This window comes from Chaetura pelagica, unplaced genomic scaffold (assembly GCF_000747805.2).
Source record: "Chaetura pelagica isolate M959 unplaced genomic scaffold, ChaPel_1.0 scaffold17, whole genome shotgun sequence".
Taxonomy (NCBI): Eukaryota; Metazoa; Chordata; class Aves; order Apodiformes; family Apodidae; genus Chaetura; species Chaetura pelagica.
Genome location: NW_009970726.1, coordinates 6,858,313 through 6,885,580, shown reverse-complemented (window position 1 = coordinate 6,885,580; position 27,268 = coordinate 6,858,313). Strand labels below are relative to the sequence as shown.

The window sequence follows — 27,268 nt, the reverse complement described above, 5'->3', positions numbered from 1 at the left end:
AATTTCAAGTACTGTGGTAATACATTCAGTGTGTTCCTGCCCAAATTTTCATATACTGCTGAAACAGTTTTTGCATAAAAGTGAACAAACAAAAGCTTACTTTTGTTGTGTTCTTCATGTGGCACTGTTAAATGGTCATCTTGGTAAGATGATGAACTTTATGAGGCATGATGTTGTCAGATTAACTGGTGTTGTGTTATAGGCTGTTCATGCAACACTAATGCTCCATTCCATAACAGTAAAAATAAGGACTTGTGAGCTTGCTTTCAGAGGGTGGGCAAGCAGCAGTGAGTGTTCTTCATGTGTATTGTGGTGGTGCAACAGTGTACAAAGTTTAAATTTGAAAAATTCGAAGGAAATCTATTTATTTTAATTATTGTACAATGTTGTCTGACATGTTTAATTCTTCTACAGATTAACACTAAAGCCCCACAATGTCCTTGAAACCACGAGTAGTTGATTTTGATGAAACATGGAACAAACTTCTAACAACAATTAAAGCTGTTGTTATGTTGGATTATGTCGAAAGGGCAACATGGAATGATCGCTTCTCGTATCCTTTTAACTGAAAATCTGAGTTAATGTGTTTGTGGGATGTGTTTAACATGGGGTAGGCCTGCATTACGTAACGGTTTCAGTGCTCTCAATCAGAAGCTTATTGTAGTATTGTATCTGTTATTAAGCCTGTAGGTCAGTGGGTGTGTTGATAGGGATGGGGAATTCTGTGTATTTGGGAAGCATTCTATGTGAAAATCCCCATGGTAATAATAAGGAAACTGATCTGAGTTTTACTTAACTTCTAGTAGCTCTGGTAGTTAGCTTATGCTATAGCTGTTCACAGAAGTGCATGCATTGAATTTCACCTAGTCTGATAATACATTTTTCCTGAATGCTTAAGTGTGTGTGGTAGCAGAGGAAACACATAAGGCACTATACACATCTTTAAATTTAGGGTTGTGGAGAGTGGTGAGGTGGTTCTGTTTAAAGATGTCTCCATTTTCTTCACACTTATTTGTATACTGATGACTGCTGTATTAGACACTTCTATAGCAAGTGTTTATAAAAAAGCCTTCTTGCTTGTCCTTCACTGTTATTGCCTCTCTATTCCTAACAGTTAAGCTGTGTTTAAAAATAATTACTTTTTCTGGCTGTGATCATAAGGTCTTGCTGTTCAAGTCACAGCTGTACATGCAGTGTTGTAATGAAAGGTTTGGATTGTAGGTGTAAAATAGACTTGTAATTTTTTACAAAGTTTAAGTTTCAGTGATCCTCTTTTAAAAGAAGTGTAACTATTGTAACCAGTTTTACTGTGCCCTGTGTCTATGCATTCACTAGCCATTACAGTGTGATGAATAATTAGAGAATTTTAGGAGACTGCAGCTGTTCTGCAGTAATTTGACTGTTCGGTTTAATTATAGGGGGAAGAATATTATGGATTTGTTAATTCTTCTCTGTCAAAAATGAAGCTCCTGAGATGATTATTTTATATATATGTGTTTTTTACAATGTAAGCTTATTCTGTGTGCATTAGCTAAATTCTAAAGTCTCTTCTCTTTCTGAACATGTTACCATTTCTCAGAATTGCTTTCCCATGTGCCCATGTTTTCAGTGTGTGCATGTGTGAATACATAAAAAAAACCCAGTTGCTTTTAGTCCTTGTGGAGCCTTGTTCTATGGTGCAATAATCTTTAAGGAGCTCTTTCATTTCAAAACTTCGTAATTTATTTCTGGGGACATGACTCTTCATCTTAACTTGGAGTCAGACTTCTTGAATTAATTAGTTTTGCACTTACATGCTGACAAATTGTGCTGTAGTCATTCTTTCTAAGCTGTGTTCAAGAGCTGCATATTTCAGTCTTGTTAACTTCTGTATCTTAAAACTAAACATTTAAACACAGGCACCTAAAATAGATTTAAATTAAAATAAAAATGGAATTATATGTTGGATTGATTCTTCTTGTCACACTGTTTAACTTAGAACTTCTTATGTGTAGGCCTTGTACATAAGCCTCCTGTTGATCCTCTTTTGGGATTTACCCCAGTTGATTGAACATCAGAAAGGGTATGCTTATGAATAGCAGACCCAGGAAACAGTCTTGGAAGAACCATTTGGCGTGTAATTCTCAAGATCTTGTTTATTATTATCTCTTAATTATGTTCCTTGGAAAGTGGCACTATTAGTGCCTAATTTGGCACAGTCAGGAGCCTTTTGGCTTATTCTCTACAGCTGAATGTCCTGAGGAGCTTGTGTGACTTTTAACTTCCAGCTTCAGTGTTACTTGCTTAGTACTTCTGGTGCTTTCACTCAAACTGTATGTTTTAACACAAACTGTTCATGGAGTATTCAGCACCTTGATGAAACTGGTAGTTTTATGCAGTGGGTATGAAAGCTTTTTCTAGGTTTTAAATACATAAACAAAGCTAAAGTAGTAATGATATCTTTTAGGAAGATGTGGCATTTAAAAAATACATGTTCTTTATTAGCTTTATATTCTTTGTGAAATTTGAGTAACATGTTTTTAAACATCTACGGGGAATTGAAAGGATGTCATTTTATCTATTTTTCTTGCTGCTTAATAAGCACAATTAGAAGGTGACAAATTATTTGAACTATGTCTTAATGAAATCAATGCATGTTATTTCATTGATTATAGTACCACTTGATCTTTGTGGTCTCTCTGTAGAGACTACAAACAATGATGTGGAAACAAAGGATAAGATACCGCAAAGAATCATTATTTCAGTCTGCAACAGTGTATTCTAAGTGTTTGCTTTTTTTGTGCTGCTTGAGACAGCAGAGATCAAATGGTTTATGCAGACATAGCATTTTAGGGCTGAAAGGCTGGTAACTGTGCATAACTCATGTCTAGAACTATTTTTTGCCTCATTACTTCTCCAGAACTTGTTAGTCTTGAATGTAATGTTTTCTTTGTAAGTCTTACGGTAATTTGATTGTTAAGCATAGTTTATCTCTAAGTGTAGCTTATTTCAAACTTCAAATGATAGAATTACAATGAGCTGAAAGCTGAAATTTGCTTATTATGAATGCTTTATATAACTTCTAAGACTTTGCTTTTAACCGTTCAGTAGGGTAGGGCAAGCTCTTTAAGTTAAGAGGCTGTTTCAAGCCTGATTAGAGAGTGGTAGTTCATGTGTGCTTTGATAACTACATTTTAGCAGTGTAACTATTTTGAATGGGTAGAACATCAGGGTCTTCCTGTTGTTGTCTTGGATTTTCCACCAACCAAGTAAATAGGATGAACGGTACCCCCGGAGGAAAGCAGATGTACTGCAAACAGAATTATTTTAAAAGTATGCAGCATGACCACGTGCCTCTTCCCATTTTTCTGCATGTTCTTCCTCCATTAATCAGAAGCCTATAAACATGTTTAGGTTAAGAATGAACCCAAAGAGCAGGAAGAATAAATACATTTCCTATGATCATGATTCTTTCTGACTCTGAGTCCTCAAGTGCTCTACGAGTTTTGCTTTGCTTACAGAGGAAGACCAACAGTCACAGAGATTTTCCAAAAGCTCTGCTTTCATCTTCTAGAGAACATCTGTTCTTCTGCTGAGAACAATATATGTGAGCTTTTATGGCCTTAGATGGAGTGTTTTCTTGTTGATGGTAGTTATTTAATTCTTTTTCCTTAGTTTGGAGCTACTTCAGTTTCCCATTGCTGGGTAATGCCCCTCAAATAGCAACTACTGGAGCACTTAAGTCTGACAAGGCACGTGACGTTCTCAACACAGAGTGAAGGTCTTCAAGCAGCAGTTTGGCTTCAGTTTACTTTGACCTTTGTCACTCTGCAAAACTATGTGCTGAACTGGAAGGTCAAATGGCTACCACCATTCAAGATAAAATACTGAACAGTAAAGGCTTCTTTCTGACTTTATAAGGGATAGCAGCACAGAAAAAAAAATAAAGTGCTTTAAGTGTATGGATTAAAATACCAGTGATGTTTAATGATTCATCTCCACTCAAAGAGGTTTGGTGGGTTTTTTTGTTGTCATTGTTTTTTGGTTTTGTTGTTTATTTTTTCATAAGATATTCACAACATTTTGAACATTAACATTTCTATTCTGGTTTGAAAGATAGGCTAATAGACTAGTACAAATCAAGCAAGAATGTTAACCTTTTTTGTAGCAGAGCTGACTTGTGTTTTTTGTAGAAATCCAGAGAAACTTTGTATCCAACAAGTAGAATTTGGTGTTGATTTTTATAATTTGGTTGATACAAGAAAATGGGTGAGGTGACCATGGAAGTGTCCCTCTTTAAGCTGTTAGTTTAGCTTTAGCAGGTGTGCAAACTCAATGTTGTATGTCAAGAAGAATACTAGGTTCAGCTTTCTTCATTTGCAAGAAAATTTGACTGTTCTCTAGAATAAGGAAAGGCTGGTTTGGAAGATGTGCATTTTCATGAAGAAGCACAGATATTATTTTCTTAAATAGGTTTATTACAAATGAAAAACTTGTTTGAAACAGTAACGATCATCTGGACTCCTAACTGAAGCCTAGGCAATGGTGGCTAGATAATTTCAGAGATATTTATTTGCTATTTTCATCAGATAAGTTGCCATTATTATTTGTTTATGCTATTGTGATGTAGATTGTCCATTTCCTCTCTTTTCAGAGTAAGTTGTTCTTGTATCGGAGTTCATAACAGTTTTGGTGATTCAGATAGCGTGGTTGTGGATGTAAAGAGAAACGAAGTTATGTCCTCTTTGCTTGTGAGTGGCTTACAAAGATTTCTAATTCTGGAATTTACTTTCTCAGAAATACCTTATTTGCATAGCAGAGAGTCTTGCAAATGTGTTGATACTGGGGATGTGTTCAGCTATGAACCATCCTTAAACTGGCAAAATTTGTTGGGGGGGAATGTGTAAAAAAATTGTTCTTTGCAATCTATTTAAGAAAATAATTTTTCACCTTGAATTTGATAGTTTGTTTTGGTAGTTATTGGGCAAAACTTTGTAAGTTTCTGTAATGTGATACTAGCTACTCTCACAAAGCAGTGAATATTGCCTGTTTTGGTTGTTGGGGTTCTATTTAAAGCTTCTTGCCATTCCAAGGAGAATTCCAGTACTGTGATCTGTATGAATGAAGTAGATGTGCTTGAGATGAGACTCAGATTAAGTGCTCTTGAGATTCCAGTTGCCAAGTAAAGGCTTTTTCTGTTTAGTTGTCCTTCATCAGTATCTTCTCTTCTTTTGAGTAGTACTTCTGTATAAGAAATGGAACATGCTTTTGGGAAAAACGGTGATAAAAGCTTGATACTGTTCTGTGGACTAAGGAGGTGACTTGTCAACTCTTCTCAAGTCTTCTACCTGCTTTTACACAGGCGTGTTCTTTTTTTAGGTAGACTAGAGGAAAGCAGATCTCTCTTGTCTTCTCTTAATTAAAAAGCTTAGTAAAAGTAATCTATACTAAATCGTTATTTCTAGTATGGCTGGTTTTATAAAATGCCTGGAATTAGTGGCTAAGCATGACACTTTGAAATAGTTTTTGCAGAACTAATTTATTTCCTGTGGTTGTTCACTTGAAGCCTGATAAAATCCTTGCTTATCTTTTCTGAAAGCAAAGTTCTTAATCCTGAACTTCTGACAAAGTATTAAGTTACTTTTTTTTTAAAACAGTGACTTTTTTTTAAAACTTCATGAAAATTTCACAAACCAAAGATGTAGCTCTTCAAGACACTAGTGAGCTAGTATAAGATTTTTTTTTTTGCAGTGATCTAAATTGAATTACTGAACTTATAATAATTATTAAAAATAAAACAAAGGTTTTGGATCCACACCAGCATTGTGATGACGTAATTTCCAGTATCCCACAGAACTGTTTTACCTGTGGAGGTGTGGGGTAGTAAATTGTTATGAGCTTTCGGGAGGAATACTGGAGTTCGGCTTCACTTTGTTCTGCTCCATACTTTGCTAATCACGTTCTTAACCGATTAGTATTTCTTTCTGTTATCTGAAAAGAGTCTCAGTTTCATATTGGCTGGAAATACATAGGAAGCATTTTGGATAAAAGCTGATTATTCACTTTGAGGTAATAATATATTATTTACAGTTGGCAAATAAGTGGTAAAAGTTATATCAGCATGGGGCTACCAGGAGTCCCAAGATCTTAGCTGTAACATATTCTTACCTTCCACTACTTAGTTTTTTTTATTAGTGCTGAAAATCTAAGTTCTCCACAAATCAGGACTTGCAGTAATTCCAGAAAGTTATCCATTTTATCTTTTGTGCTTGAATGTAAACAAAAATACTAATTTAAAATGCTTGTGTTGGAGAAAAAGGAAGGTTCTGTAAAACTTAAATTTTGTTGATAAGATTTCACACTTTAAGCAGATGCAAACCTTGACTCTGAGTCCAGCGACATTTATGCTTTGTGTGTGGCCTATCCTGAACCTCTCGGAGAGAGACTTTATACTGAGACTAAAATTTTTTTGGAAAATCACGTACGCCATTTGCACAAGGTAACCTATACAGTTACATGTAGGTTTTGTTTGCCCTCATTTTTTCTACTTTAAGGAGTAGTTTTATTTGTTTTCCATGTATGAAGGTATGCAGGTTTTGTGCAACCAAATCACAGTTGATGGAGTTGCTGAGACAGATTATATATGTATGTCTGATATGCAGCACATCTCAGCAAAAAGAAGACAGGTATCTCTACATCTGTCTATATGCAATGCAAAAGAAAACTTTCTTTTTAAGCCTACTGTTATGGTTTCTCTAAAAATATTCATTGTTGGTTTGAAAAGTAAGCTTTTTCTTTTCTGTTGAATCACTGTAATAAAACAAGTTACAGTATTTCTTCAGTTTCCAAATGTGCTGTATTTTGTCATTAGCCTTCTGTTAGAGCCTAGAAGTGTCTACTTTAGTGTTTTGGAAACTGATTATAAATAGTTAAGAAAACTTCTGAAGTATGTGGGAAACAACAGAAATGCTTGGGAAGTAAGGACAAATTATTTATTATTACAAGTAAATATACTTGTATACCTATTTAGCTGTGAATTCTGTCTCATTAGCTAAGACACTTAATTTCAATAGGATCATGATTCATCATGCTGAATATATAGAATGGAAGAACAGTATCTTCTTGCATTTCAGTCAAAAGAGAAGTATATTTAAATAAGATGTTCACCTGTCTGGTGTCTGTACAGGGAGTGAAGACTTGGAAATTCTGGATTGTACTGCTAAATAACTTGATGCCATTTTTTGAGCTAAGGTGTACCATGTGTATTTTATAGGATAGGCTGGGTATCTTAATGGGCAGTTCCACTGGATACCTCTGACACTTTGGTACACTAGATCAGTTAATTAAGCTTTCAGACAACTCAGCCAAAAAACTTCTCCCTTATTTATTTAGTGAGCTGAATGAGCTCACTTAGGATAATCAGGCAAGTGCTAGCACAGTAGAAGCTGTGGGAAGTCTAAAAAAGCATACATCTTTTAAACTTGGCTGTTCACCATTTGTCTTTGAAATAAGGTTTAAAAACCTTTGCAAAACTCATACTGTGGAGGAAATCACTCTCAGTTCTGTTTTGTCTACTAGCTTTCCTCTTCTACATTATTTTTGCATAGGCTTATTTGCTGCTTGAGCTAAAGTTTAAAATTACATACTGTAGAGAGATTTATAGTAGAATTTCTAGGATCTCATCCTCCTTCACAAATCATACTACTTTGTTTAAGCTTATTCCTTTGAAGTATTAATATATTTTGAGAAGTTCAGTACACCAGCAACTTCTTAGATGATAATTCACTTAATTTCAAAAGGATGTATTTAAGTTTGTATGTATCTACACTTTGTTAAACTTGTTTTATTCCAGGATTTTTGGTAAGTATAAATGTTTGACCAGTAAGGCATACTGTTTTTAAGCAGTTATAGTTAGACAGCTCCTTCAGTAAGCATGTGACTGCATGAATTTAAAATTGATCAGTGTCAAGGAGCAAATAGTTATGCGAGTCAGCCCACCAGTACAATGTGAGAATATGAACCGTGCTTATTCAAGCAAGTATGTCTGTAAAGATAAATAGCAATATCTTATAGAGATTGTTCTTTTTAAACACAAAATAAACGATTTAAAGTGTTGTGGCTGGCTTACCAAAAATTGCAGTGTGAAGATTTGTTAGTTTTCTTGTTATTGCAGTAATGTTATTTTTAGAACAGTTAAAGCTTAGGTGTTGTAATTTTGAATCTATAACAGGTATTTTTTAAAATCCTATTATGTATGAATGCTGTGCTGATGCTAAATTTAGGGGGGGGGTTGTGTGTATCTTCCTTCAGAGAGTTCTGGAAGCTGAAGAACAAGTACTGATTATGTATCACAGATACTGGGAAGAGTACAGCAAAGGGGCAGACTATATGGACTGCTTATACAGGTAAGCTTTGCAAATGAGTTGTTAAACTTTTGAAGTTATTACAGTGAACTGCAGTTTAAGAAACTTGTTAAAGAGAGCAATAGCTGAATATGCGTCAGGTCAGTTTTGGAGAGAATATATTTATGGTAGCAGAACATGAGAAAAAAGCAATAATGCTCCAACAGGTTGTAATATTCCAGGTATGTCTTCACAAGTGCCGAGGAAACAGTCACCTCCCTTGACTTCCTGGTACCCTTTTGCTAATGCAGCCAAGGGGGTGATTGGTTCACTGTGAGGTCTGCAAGGCAAATAGATAACTTAGTATCCACCCATGAGGAACACTGTTCATAACTGGTCCACAGTTAGATGCACATGGAAATTATTGAAATTATTGAAAACATAAATGCAGCTGCTAATTTCTACTGTTCAGTAATGTAACCTTTCATAACTGTTGTGTGGTTGCACACACATTCTGTAGTTTACAAAGTAATTTCGTTGTGCAAGTGGTAGGTTAAAGAAAAATCTTAAAAAAACAACCTGAATGCTTCTGAAAACTGTAATAATGAGTCTTAGCTAATTAGTTACCTTTTTTAATTACCTCCTGTACATCAGAAGAGTGAATGGTACAGCCACATAGGGTCTTTATCCTTCTCCAGGAGTACTTGTAGTGGCCTGTGGAAATAGTTTGCAGGGTTCTCTACTTTTAAGAAAATATATAATCATGTCAGGTTTTTTATGACGTAATGTCATGGATGGACAAAGACTGAAAGGAGGTAAATTCTGTTGGCTTTATCATGGAGAACGTAAGAATGAAACCAGGAGCTGACTTGAGACAGGTATGCTCTTAGGTTTATTACATTCAAGCTAGATTTCACAATATCTATTTTTCCAAAGCTAATATTTGTTTCTTATCCAGGAGTGTGTGATTCAAACTACTAAAACCAAATAAAACATGAAAAGAAGTAATATACACCTAATCCTTCTGACAATGCTTTGCAAAGTCTGTGCTCCCAAGGACACTGTGGGCTATTGATCTGGGAACATTGCTTTGGGAATGTGTCACTATGTCTAGAATAGTCACCTATGGTTAGACTATTGTCCTTGGTTTGTTCCAAAAGTACTAAATACATGAAAGTTACCTGGTAACTTCTCCCAGTATTTAGTTAGCCTTCTAATTGTTAAATTAGTTATTGCAGTTTCTTTTATTTGCTAATTTACTTGCAAAAAATGTATCCCTTTGTTTTGCTGAATTATCAACTCTTTTATATCTTAAAAAAATTTGTCCACAGAAATATCAATGTACCAGACATATCCCTGATATTCTTAATTTAGGTGAACATTGTCTTTCAGTATTCCACTGTAAAGTAGGTATTTGGTTTGAATGAGTCTTACAACACTCATCTAAATTCCAAACTTTGTAACTTTTTCTAGAGTGGAAGCTTGGTAGATGTGTTCTGAGGTTTGGGTACCAAAGGGTATATTTCTTTGCTAATACCATGAAAGGAAACAAACCTCAGTTTCTTCATATTGTTTGCCATTTTCCTCATCAGATGGCAAAGCATAAGCCTTCACAGGTGTACTCTCAAGTACAGTTGGGCCTGAGCTGTGTGATCCGGTATTTAAAATTTTTCCCTGAAAGTTTTATCTCAATAGCAGGAAGAGTCTGAGTAATTTCAAGAAGTATCAATCCATGCCCAATCTTTGTTTCTACAGTAAGTAACAGATTAATCTTATGGATTGTCCTCTTAATGTAAGACATACTTATGAAGTACTTCAAGTAGTCATTCAAGGTGAATGAAGGTTTGTGGTTTCAGTGGAAAAGTTAATTCAAGATTATGCTGTTTGCACATCCCTTGCAGTTACTTACTTGTGTTGTGTTTGTGCTTGGTTCTGAAAGTTGATGGCAAAGTTAGGAGAGGGGGAAAGGAAAGGTGTGCAAATGTGGTTTTAGTTTTGAGCAGGGTGTGGTGGCACTCTTGCCAGGACTAGTTCTGACTGTCTCCTTCTTGCCACCTATTTTTTTGCTTGAATCAGATAGGTCTTTGCAGGGGTGCCTGATCTAGGTTAAACTGGTTTATTTACATGTGGAGACAGTGGTTTTAAGATGGATTAGTTACCCAGTCTGGGTTTGTTGAGAAGGTGTGTACTGATGAAAAAGAGAAGGTGTAAATGAGGAGAAGGTAGGGCTTTCCTTTTTAATGACAGGAAAAAGGAGAATGGCAGCTTCAGGCTTTGTTCACATGGCAGTGGGTGGGAAATATCAAGGAATGTACCTGCTCAAGGCTTGTGTTCCAACTATTTGGGATGTCCATATAAGTTTCATGTGCAATGTTGGGCCTGTAGCTTTCTACACAGACTTGAATTTACAGTTTGAGATGGTTTTTGATGGTAGCAGAGCAGTTCACCTTACTCTGTGATACTCTGGAGTCTGGAAGTAGGTTAGGCCACTGTATTCCAGTCTGTTACCGCTGTACTATCAACAAGTCTTCCTTCTTTGGACTCTGAGGTGTCCTAAATTCTTTCCAGTTCACAGGTTTCCACTGTAGGTTTCTCCTTTTCCTTTTTGCTTGACATTTGCTTTCCTGCCTAGAGTGTTCAGACATCACTATTCCAGTGCAGACTTGAAAGTTTGAATCTCTTAAAGCGCTTCAGGGATCTGCCTCTCTTCAGTGTCTGGAACTGGACATCTTAAAACTGCTACTTGAATTTAAATAAAAAAATAAATAAATCTTGGTTATGTCATTTAAGCACTAACATAACAAATATTATAAGTGTGGTCATGAAAAAATCATACATTTCCTCCCCCCAGTTATCTGGGGAAGAGAAGGGGAATGGTTCCGTTTAAAAGTGTTACTCTTTCTTTTAAGGGAATACTGAGAATTAAGAGGGGTGTTTTCTTTATAAAAGCTATGCATACAATAATGAATACTGAAGTTGGGGGGAAAAAAGCATGTATAACATTTCTTTATAACTTAATTAAAATAATTTATCTCATCTTTAAAATTTGTGATGCAGTTGTTTGCTAGTTATCATGACCTGACTAAGGGATCATAACTGACAAACATTTTCCCTGTAAAAATTGACGCTTTTGTGTTTTAGTCAGTGAAATGCAAAATAGTAAACTGTACCTACAAAATAAGATACATTTTACTTTTAAATATATGATACTTAGGAATACTTTTCTATTATTGAAAATCAGTGAACTACTATCACTAAAACGAGTCAGCTGATCAGAATTTAGCATGTATTTTGCTATACATGAATGAGAAATATGACAGTGTAAGCTGAAATGTTGGATTTTTACAGAAGTATATTGCACACCCAAAAGTGTTAATGGTGATATGTCAAGCTACTGTTAGATATCTCAGTTACTAACACTGTACTGTTTTAATATAATGTAAAGTCTTTTAAAGTAATTTATATTTTAAGAAATTCCTACAGACAGCAGTGGCATTGGTTAGAAGATGTTATCTTTTGTGATACAGAAGATGTTGCACAATTCCAGCTTTATTTAAAAAAAAAAAGCTTGCTTGTGCCTATTTTGATTAGACTATCTTTCCGTAGGTACCTCAACACACAGTTTATTAAGAAGAACAAATTGACTGAAGCTGATCTTCAGTATGGTTATGGAGGGGTGGATATGAATGAACCATTGATGGAAATAGGAGAGGTAGGTATCTCTCAAAGTGGGAGTGGATATAAACTTTTTATTATTTTTTTTTAAATGTCAGAACTTGACTTGCCAGTGTAATTACTGTTCTAGCTCTTTAATTTCATTATTTTAAGCAGGCAATCTCAGTTGCCCTTAGTTAGGAAAAAGGACAGATACATGAAGAAGCATCTTGTGTGCCTCTGACCTGGCTACCCAGCTGTTGAAGATGGCACTGCCAGCTGAAATTGTTTATCCTCTAACCAGCTGGGGATAGGCTTAAAAAAAATCCACCAGAAACATTATATAGTTTAAGTCAAAGCAGTTCAGCAAAGGATGTTCTTCTCTTGTCAACCTGTTCTGTCTCGAAGGCTTGCTAATCAATGGCATCTGTAAAGGTCTGTCAGAGCTGTATTTTATATATATACACATATATATATATGTTGCTGCACTGTTTGTGGTATTATCAGAAGGGTATAAATGTTATTCCTTATTTCCTCAGATGGAGATTTAGCAGAGTCTGTTCTCATGATTGTCAGATGTGAAGTCATTAGCTACTTCTAATGACTAAGAGTCATTAGTGTGGATGACTCTTAGTTCAGCTGCTTTAGGGGCAGGGAATGACAGGGCTTGTTCTAGGGACTGGGTGGTGCTCAGGTATTAATGAATTCTCCCCTCATTTCAGTGTATTTCAGTATTTTGAGGTATCACCCAGAGGATGGTGGTAGTGGCCTCTTTTGTCCCTAGCTTTCTGCCCCAGGATGTGTTTATCAAAGAGGAACAAACAGCAGATCTGATAATTCAGCTAGTTTGAATATTCAGCTTTCCTCATGTTTATGGAATCACAACTAGGGAGAAAGACAACAGTGCACACTTTTCTACAAGCTTCCCAGCAGTTGTTTTGGATGGTGTATCTCTAGCTCATCATTTGGACAGGTTATGGGGAGACTTAGGATTCTTAAGCTGTAGCTGGCAGCCTTTGTTTTTTTATGAAGATATTCAGAAGATGGTGTCTGGAATTCTACTAAAGACTTTCATTACGTCACTCCTCAGGGCTTCTTCCATTTCTCTTTATCAAATATTGTCTTTGTAATCTGCAGTAGCGGGAGATAAGTTTTGGGTCTTGAGGCAGGAAAGTTAATCTCTGTTCATTGCTGGTGTAGGATTAGGCTTATGGTAGTTACTCCTTTGCCCTGAAAAGGAATGGAAACTTGAGTCCTACACTCAAGCAGTTTAATGCATTAAATTGCAGCACTATTTTTGGTGAATTCATTGCCCCAGAAATAAAAGTAGTTCACATTTCTTGACCTACAAGGCACTCAACAAGTTTTGCAAGTCTTTGATTTGAAAGCATTTTCTCTTTTGTTATGGTTCCAGTTCAAGATTCTATCTTTTTATGCTTTGGGTTGCGCCAGGGACTTTGACAGAAGTTTTTACTTCAGTTGTTCACCACTTTAGATGGAAAGAATTATTGTTTATCCCTTTTTAGATTACTAAGGTGATCAGCCCTTTATCTACCTAAGAGAAAACATTTATATTATATACATAGTTCTCTTCAGTCTCAGCATGAAGTTACAGAAATAATGCCCAGTATTTGTAGAAGCAGAATGGTACTCTGTGTATTGAAATTTCTGTCTCGGTGTCATTCCTATGTGCTGATGAGACTTAGGGAGCTTTTCAGTAATCTTAAACTAGTACATGCTTGCTTAGCTCTTCTGGGGAGTGAACAGTAGATACACAGAATAGACCAGTAGTGCATATGTGATGTTCATGGGTGTGACTTCAAGCAGTTTATGATCTTGATAAGCATTCCAGACATTCAGTAATTGTTGTACTAGGGGAAATACAGGATGAGATCAGCTGATGAAAGCAGGCTGCCAGTGCTTGCCAGAGATATTTTTTTCTCTGTTATGAATGCATGGTGAAGGATACAGCTTCTCTGAGTTAAGCTCCTGTCACTGATTTCAGACTTCTGAGTTTTCAGTGACTCTGTGGGAGCTCTGAGCTAGAAAGTCGCTAAGCTGTGCCTTCTGTTGTTTTTTTTTTCCTCCTTTGTGGAGGGCAGCAGGCTGCCCAGAGATGTTGTGGGGGCTCCGTCCCTGGAGGTGCTCAAGGGCAGGTTGGATGGGGCTCTGAGCAGCCTGTTCTAGTGGAAGGTGTCCCTGCCCATGCAGAGGAGTTGGAACTTGATGATCATTAAGGTCCCTTCCAACTCAAAAAATTCTGTGATTCTGTGGAGCAACAGATTCTGGAAAATGAAGGAAACTGCCATGTTCTGTATTGTCAGTCTAGCTGGAGAAATAAGATCAGTCCCTCTCTTCAAGGAGAAAAAAGTCTCTTGAACTAATACATCAAGTTGCTGGATTGACCTGTCTGTAGTTTACTTAAAATTTCAACAGGCAATTTGAAGCTGTTTCAGATTGGTGAGGTATGTGAGAGGGACCATGCTAGAGACAAGATTTCAGAGACCGTGTTACAGGACAGAGTTACCTGGGGTCATCCCTTTCAGAAGAGAACACCTTCATATTATCCTCTTTTGGCTTTAAATCTGATTTTGCCTTATGTATAAAAACTTCTGTGAACAATTGCAGTTTTGTTGTTAAAAATGGTATATTTGGGGAGCAATTACTTAACCCAAAAGAGTTTGAGGTATCCAAGTCCATCTGGCTGATCCCTCTAATGATATATTAGAAAGAGAGTGACCTATCCTTAATATGAAAATGTTTGAATTCCATTTAAGACTAACATTAGCTTGCCAGTGACTTCGCTTTAGCTGTATGCATCTTACTTTGGGGATGTTCTGTGTGTTGGATATAAAGGTTTTGTATCTTTGACCTCTGACCAATTGGCCAAGAGACACTGTCTTTTGTCAGCTGAGGCTGATTTTGGTATAATTCGAAGAAACAGTGATGTCTGTACACATTCAAACACTTCAGGTAAAAAGGTATGTTACTTACCTGTTAATGTGCAGATGTTCTTTTACATAAAAAAAACACTCAGAACTTGCTCTCATAACCAGCTTGCCTAAGGTCCTTATGTACATTTGAGAATTCTTAATAGATTGAAACCAAAGAATAAATCAGTCCTTTTAGTTGTGTAGGAAGCATACAGACTGGGAAGCTTGCATTCAAACACCACCTGACTAGAAATACTGACATTGCTAATGTACAGATGTGTGTGACCTTCATCCAAATGCAGTCAGATGTTTGAGAAGAAAAAGGATTAAAAATATGTTAATATAATTGACAAATGGGGAAGGCAAACAAATTGAAAAAGAAGAAAGAAGAGGATATCTAACAATTTAAATTTTAAAATCATGAATGAGGAATTGCGTCATCTTTGGTTTTGTTTTGGGCTTTTAAAAATATTTTTTATTGATTTAAATTTGTGTTGTGTCCTGACAGCTAGCTCTTGATATGTGGAGAAAATTAATGATTGAGCCACTGCAGGCCATCCTTATACGGATGCTCCTCCGAGAAATCAAAAAGTGAGTGATTTTATTTTGCTTTTTCACAGTGTGGGGCTATTGCACTTTTTTTACTTTGAAAAGTCTGGGGACTTTGACCAAATTCTTCTGGTTTTTCTTTGAAGGTAACTTCTTACCTGATTGTGTTCTATCAGTTGTTTTTTCTTCTAGGTACAATTTTTTTTTTGCATGTGTAGAAAAATACTCTGCAAAGAAAATAGTTAATTCTCTGTGACCCAAGGGTGTAGGGATCTTATCTGTTTCAGCAACCCTTCTTACCAGTGGGACTGGGGCATAGTTAGGATAATTCTTCAGGTCCCATACGATGTCCTTGGCCTTTTTCTCCATCTGATGTGAACTCCTTATGGCTTCTCTGGTGTCAGTAAATATAAGGACCAGGGCTTATGCAAGGATTTCCTAAGGCCAGAAATGCTGTTTTGCTTTACATGGGACCCAAAACAATTCTTAATCATCTGCCAGGAAGACTAAGCTTCTGGGTTTCTATTGTTCAGATGAGTAACTTGGCTTAATGTTCTTGGTGCTTTACTTAAATGTAATGGAAATAATTATTTTCTTGTACTTTGACAGAATTTATTAATAATTTCTGAATATCTTTGTTACTTTTAAACAAAGACCCTAATAGTTACAGGACTTGGGGCGCTTTAAGTTTTTATGTAAAACCTTATACTATTTCACTCAAAGGGTTTTTTGCTTCTGAATAAAAGAAATTTTGAAATGTACTGCAGATTTTGTGTGTAGTTGTAAGTTCCATCAGTTCATACACTTTACTACTGCTTGGGGTGGCTCTGGAGTTGCCTAATGATGGGTTTTTTTCAAGTCATTGCATGCCTGACTCAGGTGACCAGGCTATTAAAGGTAAACTGGAAGAGTGAGGTATTTTGGCTGATTGAGGTGATGTGGACATGCACTTGATCAGCCAAAATGCTGTATTTACAAGGGATTAAGAAAACCTGATTTTAATATTATAATTTTGTTTTTGCTTCCTGAATTAAATTTTCGACAGCTGAGTAACTGACATGATGTTCATCTCAGATGATACTTCTGAAGCCAAGAAGTATTTATTTGCTTACAATTGTCAAGCCATACTTCTGTTGTAGCCAGTGCTAATACTGCTTTATCCATATGTTCACTACAACAGTTATTTTTTATTTTTTTTTTTTACTAAATGAAGATTCCCAAATTCATGGTGAAAAAAAATTCTGCTTTGTTACATTAAGCACAGTGACATTCAAGACTGGTTCTAGTCAATCTGTATATTTCACTCACGTGTGGGAGTGGAAATCTCTACAGATATATCATGCCTCTTAAAAGTAACAGTATTTATTTACCTTGAGGCTGACTGCAGATCTTTGAAGAGTATTTAAATCAAGACTGTCACTGGCTCCTTGGGGTGTTAGATCTTGAGACTGTAACAAGTTGACACTATTTGTTATTAAACCATTTGGGAAGTTTTAAATAAAACTTGAGTGATTGTCTCTTAATTATTGGGTCTTCATGTCTATAATTTTTTCCCCTCCATTGTTAAGGATTCTGTGTGATCGCAAAAAAGTTAGTTTGACTCTCCAAATACAGATCTGACAATTTGTATTAAGTTTATTATCACTGCTTTGTGATCTGCCTGTCATGTAATGGCCTATAGGATAACTTAACACATGGCTGTCCTTCCTAGTATCATGAAATGCAGGGCTTGCTATGGGTATTCTGAGGATGGTCTTTGCATGTAACTGTAGACTCACTGCTGTTCTTTGCTGTTTTCAGTGATCAATACAGTTTGTAAGAGGCAATTTAAAAGACTTTGCTGCAAACTTCTGTGAAATGTCTTTTAGCATGGAGCTCTGCAGTTCAGGGGCTAAATAATGTCTTTGAAGAATTTTGTGTCAATAACTTACATCTCTCAGAGGTGCAAGAATATTCATGGGAAGTTTATTATCTAAAAAAAATAATAAAATTACTAATACATGTATATATAGTTAGAAACCCCTTGGTTACATACATAGGATGGTTCAATTTATTAAAATATTTTACCAAAAAAATAAAATAAATGGAACAGTTATACTACACAAAATGTTCTGGTTGTAAGTAGTTAACAATCATAAACAGAGTTGATAATCAACATTGTAGACAACTGGTTGCATATAAAAATGTGTTTATTACTGTACTAGGGAGCAGAGCCACAAATTTTGCTTTCACATTTCATTTTATCAGTGCATTTACATGGAATTTTAGGAAGGCTTGTGCCTAAAATTTTGGGCACATCTACTTTTTAGAAGCTATAAACTTGTGCGGTATACAATACATTAAAGTTAACAATAAACTCTTTTGGCACCTGACAAAGAATACAAGTAGGGACTTGTGGTGCAGCTGAACAAGATGGCTAAACTGATCTTAAGAGTTTGCTGGTGCCAGAAAGGAGCAGGCTGTGCTCTGCTATCTTTCTTGTGCTGAATTTGGTGCTCATCTGGTTCCTTAGTGGACTAGAAATGCTGATACGAAAGAAAACCATCTTGACTAATACTTCTCCAGATTGGCATGATGAGTGAGTTCAGCAAATAATTAGATAAGTGCCAAAGCAATGCAAGCAAGGTACAGAGGCCTGTAACTGAGCAAAATGGAGGCAGATTACCCCCCTTGAACAGCAAAGAATTGTTAAATCACTTAAGCCTGTCTTGTCTGACTGCACTCCTCTTAATATAGAGTTCTGAATATAACACACTTTCTTCCCCCTCCCTCTAGCCCAAGCACTCCTCCTACAAGGCAAGCTGAATATCAACTTAAGCCTTTTTGTTTCAACACAACAGGAAGCCGACAAGATACCGAATTGTGAGAAAATTCATCTATGAAATTCTTAAAAAGAAATAATTTGGAAATTACTCAGGTGCTATCTCAAATGACAGTGTGATTAGTACAGACTAACCAGGAGAGGTTTCTCTGCTAAAGATAACTAACACTTTCTAACTAACCAAACCTGTTCCTATCTAATCTGATATGTTATTTATACCACTTATTTTAAATTAAAGGAAAGTTATTGGAAGCTAACTTTTTAAAAAGTGTTCTAAACAGCCTCTTCTAGTTCACATTGAAATCTGTAGTTGGTCCCAGCAGGCCATTGGTAAAACACAGCAGAGCACTTAATTTGAATGGCAGAATCTTCTTTTAATGAGGAGTGTTTTATTATTGTACCTTTAAACTTTAAATATGTTCTAAAGGGTTATAGTAGTACACTGTATGATACACTTTAAACTTCCACTGTTACCTGTAGTCTTAAGATAGGAGCAAGATGGAGTTAATAGAAACAAACACATCCTTAAGCTTGTATTTGTGTAGTTTTCTCAATTTATTTTAAAAAAATAAATAGAGCAGCAGCAGAATTAGGAGAACTTGTGTTTCTAGTGCTTTATCTTTTTGTCCAGATTCTCTACGAAGCATCATCCTTCCCTTCTACCCTCCCAAAATGTCCTGTGACATCCCTGCTTCAAACTGTGGCACATGCTCTGTCACTGCATGTGTCCATATTGCTTACTGACTACTGCCAAAAAGGAAAATATGCACCCTATAGACTTCCACCTCGGTGGGGTCACCCATTTTAGTTTGGCAGATACTCTTACTACAATTTGCGCAGGGATGTAATCCTTGAAACTTTAGTAACTTCTGTCAAATTTTATTGAAAGTAGTCACTTGTGTTACAAATCTTTGGGAGCAGAGTGCCATTGATGTAAATAAAAACCTTAGATGCTGCCAAGTGGCATGAATTACTGTTTTGTGACATAGGCTATTCTTCTTGGACATACTGTAGCTTTTCAGATAGTTTCAAGATGAAGTTCATAATGTAAATTAAAATAATAAATTATTTTTTCAGTTGTGCCCAGTGATAGGACGAGGGGAATTGGCACCAAGCTGCAACATCAGAAGTTCCACCTCAACCTGAGGAAAAACTTCTTTATTGTGAGGGTGATGGAGCACTGGAACAGGCTGCCCAGAAAGGCTGTAGAATCTCCTTCTCTGGAGACTTTCAAGACCTATCTGGATGTGTTCCTGTGTGATCTGTCCTAGGTGTTTCTGCTGCAGCAGGGGAGTTGGACTCAATCTTCAGAGGTCCCTTCCAACTCCTAGGATTCTATGATAAATTTCATTACAACCTTGCTGTAAACATACCTACCAAGGGAACCTATGTTAAGCTACTAAAAATTCTGCAAATGGGGGAAAAAAATTGGGATTGCGGGCATCTGTTAAAAAAAAATAAACAATACATTTACATGATCCTTGCAGCTTGTTATTTGATTGGCAACCACATGGTTACTACCTCTGTATTCTGAAGTGCATTTCACTTCTTTCTCTTAGTTGTGAAGCACTATAGCTACCCAAAAGGCAGGCAAGGCCTCTTCCATATTGTATTCCTTTTCATCTGTTGCTTTCATGCTGTCTGGCCTCTGCTTTGAAAGCCTGTTTCCTACTTCGCAGCTCTTCCATGGAGTATCTGTTGCCACTATTTTTACAGCTTTTTCCTAATGATATGTTGACCTTTGAATCACCTGGGCCTGACCTTTGCTGCCCTATCTCCTGCATCTGTGTGGGTTAAGGTCTGTGAAGTGTCCTGTGAACTGAAAGAGGGGAGCTGGGTCTTCATCTGTAATTACAGTAATGCCTCTTATGTTTGTGTTATCAGTATCTTTCCAGGTCCAGAACCCTGCATGCTAGAGGCAGACTGGACTGTCTCTTGATAGAGCCCTGCTTCGTTACATGCTTCACTTTTAGTTATGTGGCTTCCTGCGCTCCATGACATGGTGCAGTGTTCACAGGCTGCAGGCATCCTGCAGCTTACCAATGTCCTGGGCCCCTCTGTGGTGGAGCTGGGTCCAGGCCTAGGTCTGGTGTTATGCTTCTGTGATGTGCTTTTCTCTCTGCCATCGTGTAACCAGACCTGGCAGAGAGAGGTTGTCAAGAATGCAGGGTGTGAATACATGTACCCAAACCCAGATGTATTCCATTGGTTTAGCTACCAGAATTAGAGGGAACCTTCCTGTCCCTAAGGGAAAAAAAATCAGACCATCCCTGCTGGAGCAGTTACCCATTAGGCCAGCTTGTTTACAACAGGTGACCAGGCTGCATAAGCTGTACAGTGACTGCTCATTCTGTGTTAGAGAGCTAGTTCTTTCCACCCATCATGAGCTTACATTTTCAGCTCTTAGGATGCAGTAGTATGTAAAAGCAATGCACATCATTAACAGTGTTGTGAACAGATGAATATGGTGTTCTTTATGTAATACAATGACTGCTGGTGTGACTGTCCTGGCAAACCTCCCTAGCCCATGGGCATCCTCTGGAGTTTTTATCAATTCCAAACAAAAATTAATGAAATAATCACAATTATTTCTCCCCTATTCCTCCCCAGCCAAGATGGGTATATGGTAATGTTTAGATTTGAAGTATTTCCCCTGGCTTTACTGGTTTTATTTGTTTATTTTTTAAATCACTGATGTAAATCACTTTCCTGTACCAACGTTAGTTTCTAACAGAGAACTCATTTTGTCTTTTCAGTGCAATCTGGGTAATGTTCTATTTTCTTTATACATGTATATATGTGTACATATGTATTCAAAAAAGGAAAACCTTTGAAATTTTGACTGCTGATGCTTAAGTGTAAATATGCTTTTATAAATTGCATTTTAGTCTTATTTAACACCTCAGGAGTTAAGGAATATTTTTTACTGCTTTGTAAAGTGTGAAAGGTGGTCTTTTGTAACAGTTCATGTTTTAAGAAAGTTTCTACTGCACTGATTGTGGGTCTGCTATTTCCAGTCTTTGCAAAGGAGTAAACAGTAATGTTTTCAGCTTGCACACTTGTTTTAGTTACTTTTGTTTTCAACTGAATGGGACCAAAGATCACATTTTATTCTCCTGAACTTGCTTATTTGAAGCTAAGAACTTGATCAGAAAGCATAAGGTTTTCCTTTTCCCAATATATGATTAAAAATTGTGACACACCAAGTGTGTAATTTGTTCCACTTGACATCTACAGTTGAATAGTAGATATTCAGAAAAGAAAATAGCATTCCTTCTGGTGTGATTGGTGAAAATGGGCAGGTTTTTTGGAATGGGCAGGAGTGTGAAGGTAGTCTATTTGATAAAGGCTACAGACACAAGATGGAACTTATTGTAACAATTAAGTTCTTGCTTGGAGTATGTAATTTGGAGTACTTATATACTTAGCAAATACTTGGAAGTTTCATGACCTGCAAATGCTTTTGAATAGTTTATGAATTGCTATCTCAACAATTTAAATAGAAGAAGAGTGTTTTCTATTTTTGTTTTAAGATTAATCTTCAGGTTTGCCAATCTAAGTAGAAGAATTTGCTGGAGAATGTTTTCATCCAATATTTAATTCAGATACCTGATGAGTTACACTAGATACCTACATTCTCATGAATGTTTGCTTTGCCTATTTCAGTGATCGCTGTGGAGAAGACCCAAACCAGAAAGTAATCCATGGGGTTATTAACTCCTTTGTTCATGTTGAACAGTATAAGAAAAAGTTCCCCCTAAAGGTATATACACATTTCTGATTTATGTTTGTAATGGTGAATGTTAATCTAGGATATGTATTAGTTGTCCTTTAAAAAAAATTCTTCCTTTTAGTTTTATCAGGAAATTTTTGAGTGTCCTTTTCTGAATGAAACAGGGGAGTATTATAAGCAAGAAGCTTCAAATTTATTGCAAGAGTCAAATTGCTCACAATACATGGAGAAGGTAAGAGATTCTTCTGTACACATGCAATAATGAAAATCTAATATAACCGATTTACCAGTGGTGCATGTTTTCATGTACAGTTCCCGTAATTGTTCTTTGTTGTATGCTTTCAAGCAGTTTAAACAGTGCTTTTTGGTGGCATGGTTAATCTGTGAGCTGCAAACCTTGCCTATGGGTGGATAATTGCATGAAAAGTAAAAAAAAAAAGACTGAAGCCAAAACATGTCAGGTTGATAAGGATTGGTTCCTCACTTCCTTATTTTCTTTCTGTTTGTAATAGCATAAGATGAGAGTTTTGACAATGTAATGGTTAGAAAAGAATATATGGCAGAGTTGTTACAGAGCATTTTTAACAATTACGTACTCTGAGGTGGATTTTCTTTTGTCCTGATTTGAGATGTGTGAAGTCTGGTTGTGTGTAAATTACTTGTAATTCTTACGCTTTGCTTGAGAAAGCAAATATGAGGAGTCAGTCTTCAGTGCCATACTGTCCACATGAACAAGATAAAAGAGGACAAGGTTGTGAGATTGCTTTTAACCTTACAGAGCATGAGCTAATGGTTTCACACCTGAAGTGAAACTCAGGGACAGGCTAAGACTTCAACTAAAACAGAAGAAATGTAGATTCATTTTGTCTATTATTAGCAGTCTGCAGCTGCACTACTCTCCCTAGGCTCCCCGCATACTCACTGGATAGAGGTACTTTTATATTGGTGTTCATATGACTTGTGATAATGCCTACTCTCTTCATTGAAGTTATAAGGAGAGTTTTTATTAGCAGCTCAGAGATGCCCCTGTACCTTTTGAGCAGATGTTTACATACAAGCAGATGGGGTTTGAAACAGAGAGTAATTCTTATAGTCATATAATTAGATATTGTGGTAAAACTTTCTCAGAAGGAGTAAGAAGTATGGTAGGAGAAATTGGGGAAGACTGGTCACAAAGTTGAAGGCAAGAAATTTTCAGAAGAGAACAATTGAGTGTTATTAGATGTCTATCAGTAACTGACTCTGAGTGGAGGATTATATTAATTCAGCATTAAGCTGATTAAAAAGAGCAAATTTCTTTTTCCAACATCCAAGACAAGTTCTGAAACTGTTAACCTATGTGTGTCTCTCATTCCACATACATATACTGCTGTATATTCATGGTTCTATATTTGTTGTTAGTATTTCATCAGCTCTCAGTTTAAAAACCTGTCTGTAGGTTTTAGGTAGATTAAAAGATGAAGAAATGCGGTGTCGGAAATACTTGCATCCCAGCTCATATGTTAAAGTGATCCATGAATGCCAACAGAGGATGGTAGCTGATCACTTGCAGTTTCTACATGCGGAATGTCACAATATTATCAGACAAGAGAAAAGAAGTGGTAAGTCTTGATCCTCACAAAAAGCATGAAGTGTTTTTTGTTTTATTCATTTATCATTGCAGTTCACTGTCTTTATTCAATGACCTTCTGTGTGCTTAAGCATTTTCAACTAATATATGTAATTTTTCTAGAAAGCTCAATTAAACCCTGAATGATATTTTTCGTTTATCCTGTAATTCATTATCGTTCTTCCAAGTATATAGTCAAAACCTTTTTACTGTTAACAACTCTTTCTGCCAATACTCTTTTCTCTTTCCTTGTCTTAGTCAGCTTAAAAACACACTTAAGTCCTGTGTCCTGTAGAATTGATCATTTTTATGCTCGTGTTTTCATTTGTAAATCAGCAGCATCTCTATCTTTACAGATTTCTTCATCATCATCTGACAAGTCAGGATTATAAAATATTCTGGCTTCTTTTCATAGTCACATTTTATTTTCCTGAATTTTTTGTGACCTCTCTTCCCAAATCCTTTTTACGGAAGGAGATGCTCCTATAGTTATATTCTCTGCCTGACTGAAAGATTACATGCCTCTTAACCTTGGAATAATGCATATACTTGCATGGAAGATGGTATCTATAATGTGAAATCAGTTGGTTTTTCACAGTAAAACTCAAATTTTATCCAATAGGGTTCAGTTTCCAGAGAGTTATTCTAAATGAATCAGAGCATGGATCCTTTTTGGAAATTAAAAAATTGTAAAAAGTAAAAAAAAATAAATAATAAAAATAGCAGTTGCTTATTTATAGCTGTTTATAGCTTTAATAACCTGAGGAAAATTTCAAGTCACCATTGGAGGAAAAAAAAAGTCAAGAAGATACTTAAACTGATTTTAGTCAGTTGCTGCTAAGGGACATTCAGGGAGGCCAAGAATTAAAATAAACTGGCACATTACTTTTCCTTACTAGCCCAGCTCTGTTCTTGGAGTCTCTCCTAAATATGCAGTATTGGAAGAGTGAGGCAGTCACGATGGCAGGAGTCAGTAAATACTGATATTTGCCCTATGCTTTTTTTTCCTTTTGTCAGTGATCCAGTGTGTTATTTTTTTTCAAAACAGTTGGTCTTTTTTCAGTATTTGAAAAGTTCTGTGTGAAATTATGGTAAATTGTTTGTTTTTAGTGTTTCTAAGCATATTCTATAAATATGTATCTCTGTTACAGACATGGCAAATATGTATACTCTACTTCGTGCTGTGTCAAGTGGTTTACCTCATATGATTCAGGAACTACAAAACCATATCCATGATGAGGGCCTTAGAGCAACCAGCAATCTTTCTCAGGAAAATGTGAGTTTCCTTAGGCAGCTGAAATGACCTGTTTGATTAACATTCCTGATGAAATGTTCACCCTTTTCTTTTTAGTCATTCTGTTGTGTTTTTTTTTTAATTTTGTCTGTATGAAATTGATTTGGAACATTATGGATAAACTTCTGATCAGCACGCTTAGCTGTGCAACACATATCTATCCTGAGAATTGATTTTTGTGATCTAACCAGAAACAATTACAGCTAGATATTTCTTGTTGTTTGTTTAATGGTGTCATGGCAGTTAGGTCCTTTTGTTCCATGTATGTCTTTTTTTTCCTCTATTTCTCTAAGTGACATTTGCTGTTCTGGTACATTAGGAACCAATTAACTCCATTTAGTTTAATTATATGTTATTTGTGAAGATTTGACATCTTGTCCCAATTTCAGTATGGTATTTTCACTAATAGCTTTGTAGTCACATATTTTCATGTAATTTCTGACAGTACTGTAGCTTAAGTATTATTGTACTAAATTGTCTCAAACTTTTTTCAGTTCATATGTACTTGGATTGCTCCATTCCATTTTCATTCCTCTAGCATTGCTTTTCAGAAACAAACAAACAAACTTTCATTTGGCATTATATTTGTACACGAATGCATCTTGCTGTCTTGGTCTGCACTCACTTTAGGATGGTGACTGTATTTCTGTCTAAAATAATTCATAGATATGAACTCTTGTAAATTCACTTATTGCACAGGAGTGCTTTCTCTTCTGTAAATCCTGTGTCCATACTGCAAGTGGGCTGAAGTCTTTAGTAGTATAGTTTGCTTTCAAATTATTTGTAAGTTTACTGAACTTACTCTTTCAAACTAGCATTGTCTATGTGGGGAAATGAATGCAGAGCCATGAGGGTAGTGAAAATTCACAGCCTCATGTAGATAAACTCAAAATGTGAACTGTTTGCCCCACTGCGCAAACTAGGTATTTGTCGTCAAAACATTTTTAATGTGTGACCTGAGAATGCACTTGGAGAGTCAGGTGACGCACCCTCTTGCATTGCTGCATGCCAGTTTCTCTGCCTAGGGACTCCTCTAAGTTGTGTTAGTCATTTATATACAAAATGTTATGCTGAAATGCAACACATTAATTGGATTTCTAGCTGTCCTACATAAGAAGATTCAAAGGGTTAATCTGGATTTTCTGTCTCTGAAATCAGTGTGTAGGAGAAGCAGCAGTTTGCTTACTTCAGTAGCTGTTTGGCTTGATTGCCCTATTTATGTGTTAGTATTAATGGTTTTTGCAAGGGCTAATGAGTATTTTAGGGCATGATGGAAAAGATCAGGCAACATGAGGACAGTATAGATTCAAATTTAAATAGCTGGACTGTAAATGTTGGCACAGACTTTTTTTTTCTAGAACACTTTTTATTTCTTAAGCACAGTAGAATAAGAGTACAATAATGCAGAATCAATCCTTTCAAAGACTTAATCACTATGATTTTAATTTTTGTCAAAAAGAATAATTAGGATAAGGTATACAAGTAATGTAGGTATGTTTGTGTGTATGTAACAGTAATTTTCTAAATATCTTGCTTTGTGTTTTATCTACCTTTTTTAGATGCCAACTCAGTTTGTGGAGTCAGTTTTGGAAGTACACAGTAAATTTGTTCAACTAATCAACACTGTTTTGAATGGTGATCAACACTTTATGAGTGCCCTTGACAAGGTAACTTTTACTTATGAAGTAAATAAATTGGAAAACAGAACGTGGGACCCTGTTTCAGACTCACCAGAATTCTTCAGGACATCTACACATGTTCAAAGATAGAGTTCTTAGGGAGCTTTTCTAATTTAGAAACACAGTGGAACAAAAGACAGTCTAGTGTTGGGGAAAATATGGGTTAAATACTTTTTTTTTTTTTTTTCTGAAACAAAGACCTTTTTTTTAATCATAAATCAAAACACAGAAATTGAGATAACCCATTTGATGTTAGGTGCAGACAGTAAATAGACAAATTGTGGGTTTTTTTGAAGTTTAGTAATTCTTCTATGCATTTGAACTTGAATTTACTTGCTGCCATAATGTTTAAACTCTGAATGCTGATAGTTTTACTTATATAGGAGCTTCATTTAGATTTTTCAAGTTGATGACAAAGAATAGCTGGAAGCTTAAGTTACTTCAGTCATTGTCAAAACAGCTCTATTTTTTCCAGGAGAGAACTGCACTTGAAGTAAATTAATTCTGTTTAGGTAAAGAGGCTTATTGCTTCTCATCTTTAAAATGCATAGCCATGAAGGTATTTAAGATAACAGTTCTACCTGTTATAATAATAATAACAACAACAAACTTTATTGTTGTTATTTCTATTATTACTGTTATTACTAAATCAATTTGTTGATTTCTCACTCTTTC

At 36.0% G+C, this 27,268-nt stretch overlaps 1 protein-coding gene across 1 annotated transcript in view; it reads left to right on the top strand.

The window, feature by feature from the left end:
- Nucleotides 1-411: 411 nt before the first annotated feature.
- Nucleotides 412-27,268, top strand: part of CUL2 (cullin 2) — a 44,717-nt gene continuing 17,860 nt past the window's right edge. The window contains exons 1-10 of the mRNA XM_010006982.1: nt 412-553; nt 6,376-6,478; nt 8,290-8,384; nt 11,928-12,033; nt 15,417-15,499; nt 21,945-22,041; nt 22,133-22,243; nt 23,450-23,612; nt 24,772-24,896; nt 26,474-26,581. Coding sequence (XP_010005284.1) covers nt 435-553; nt 6,376-6,478; nt 8,290-8,384; nt 11,928-12,033; nt 15,417-15,499; nt 21,945-22,041; nt 22,133-22,243; nt 23,450-23,612; nt 24,772-24,896; nt 26,474-26,581 — 1,110 coding nt within the window. The 5' untranslated portion in view covers nt 412-434. The remainder of the gene's footprint in view (nt 554-6,375; nt 6,479-8,289; nt 8,385-11,927; nt 12,034-15,416; nt 15,500-21,944; nt 22,042-22,132; nt 22,244-23,449; nt 23,613-24,771; nt 24,897-26,473; nt 26,582-27,268) is intronic.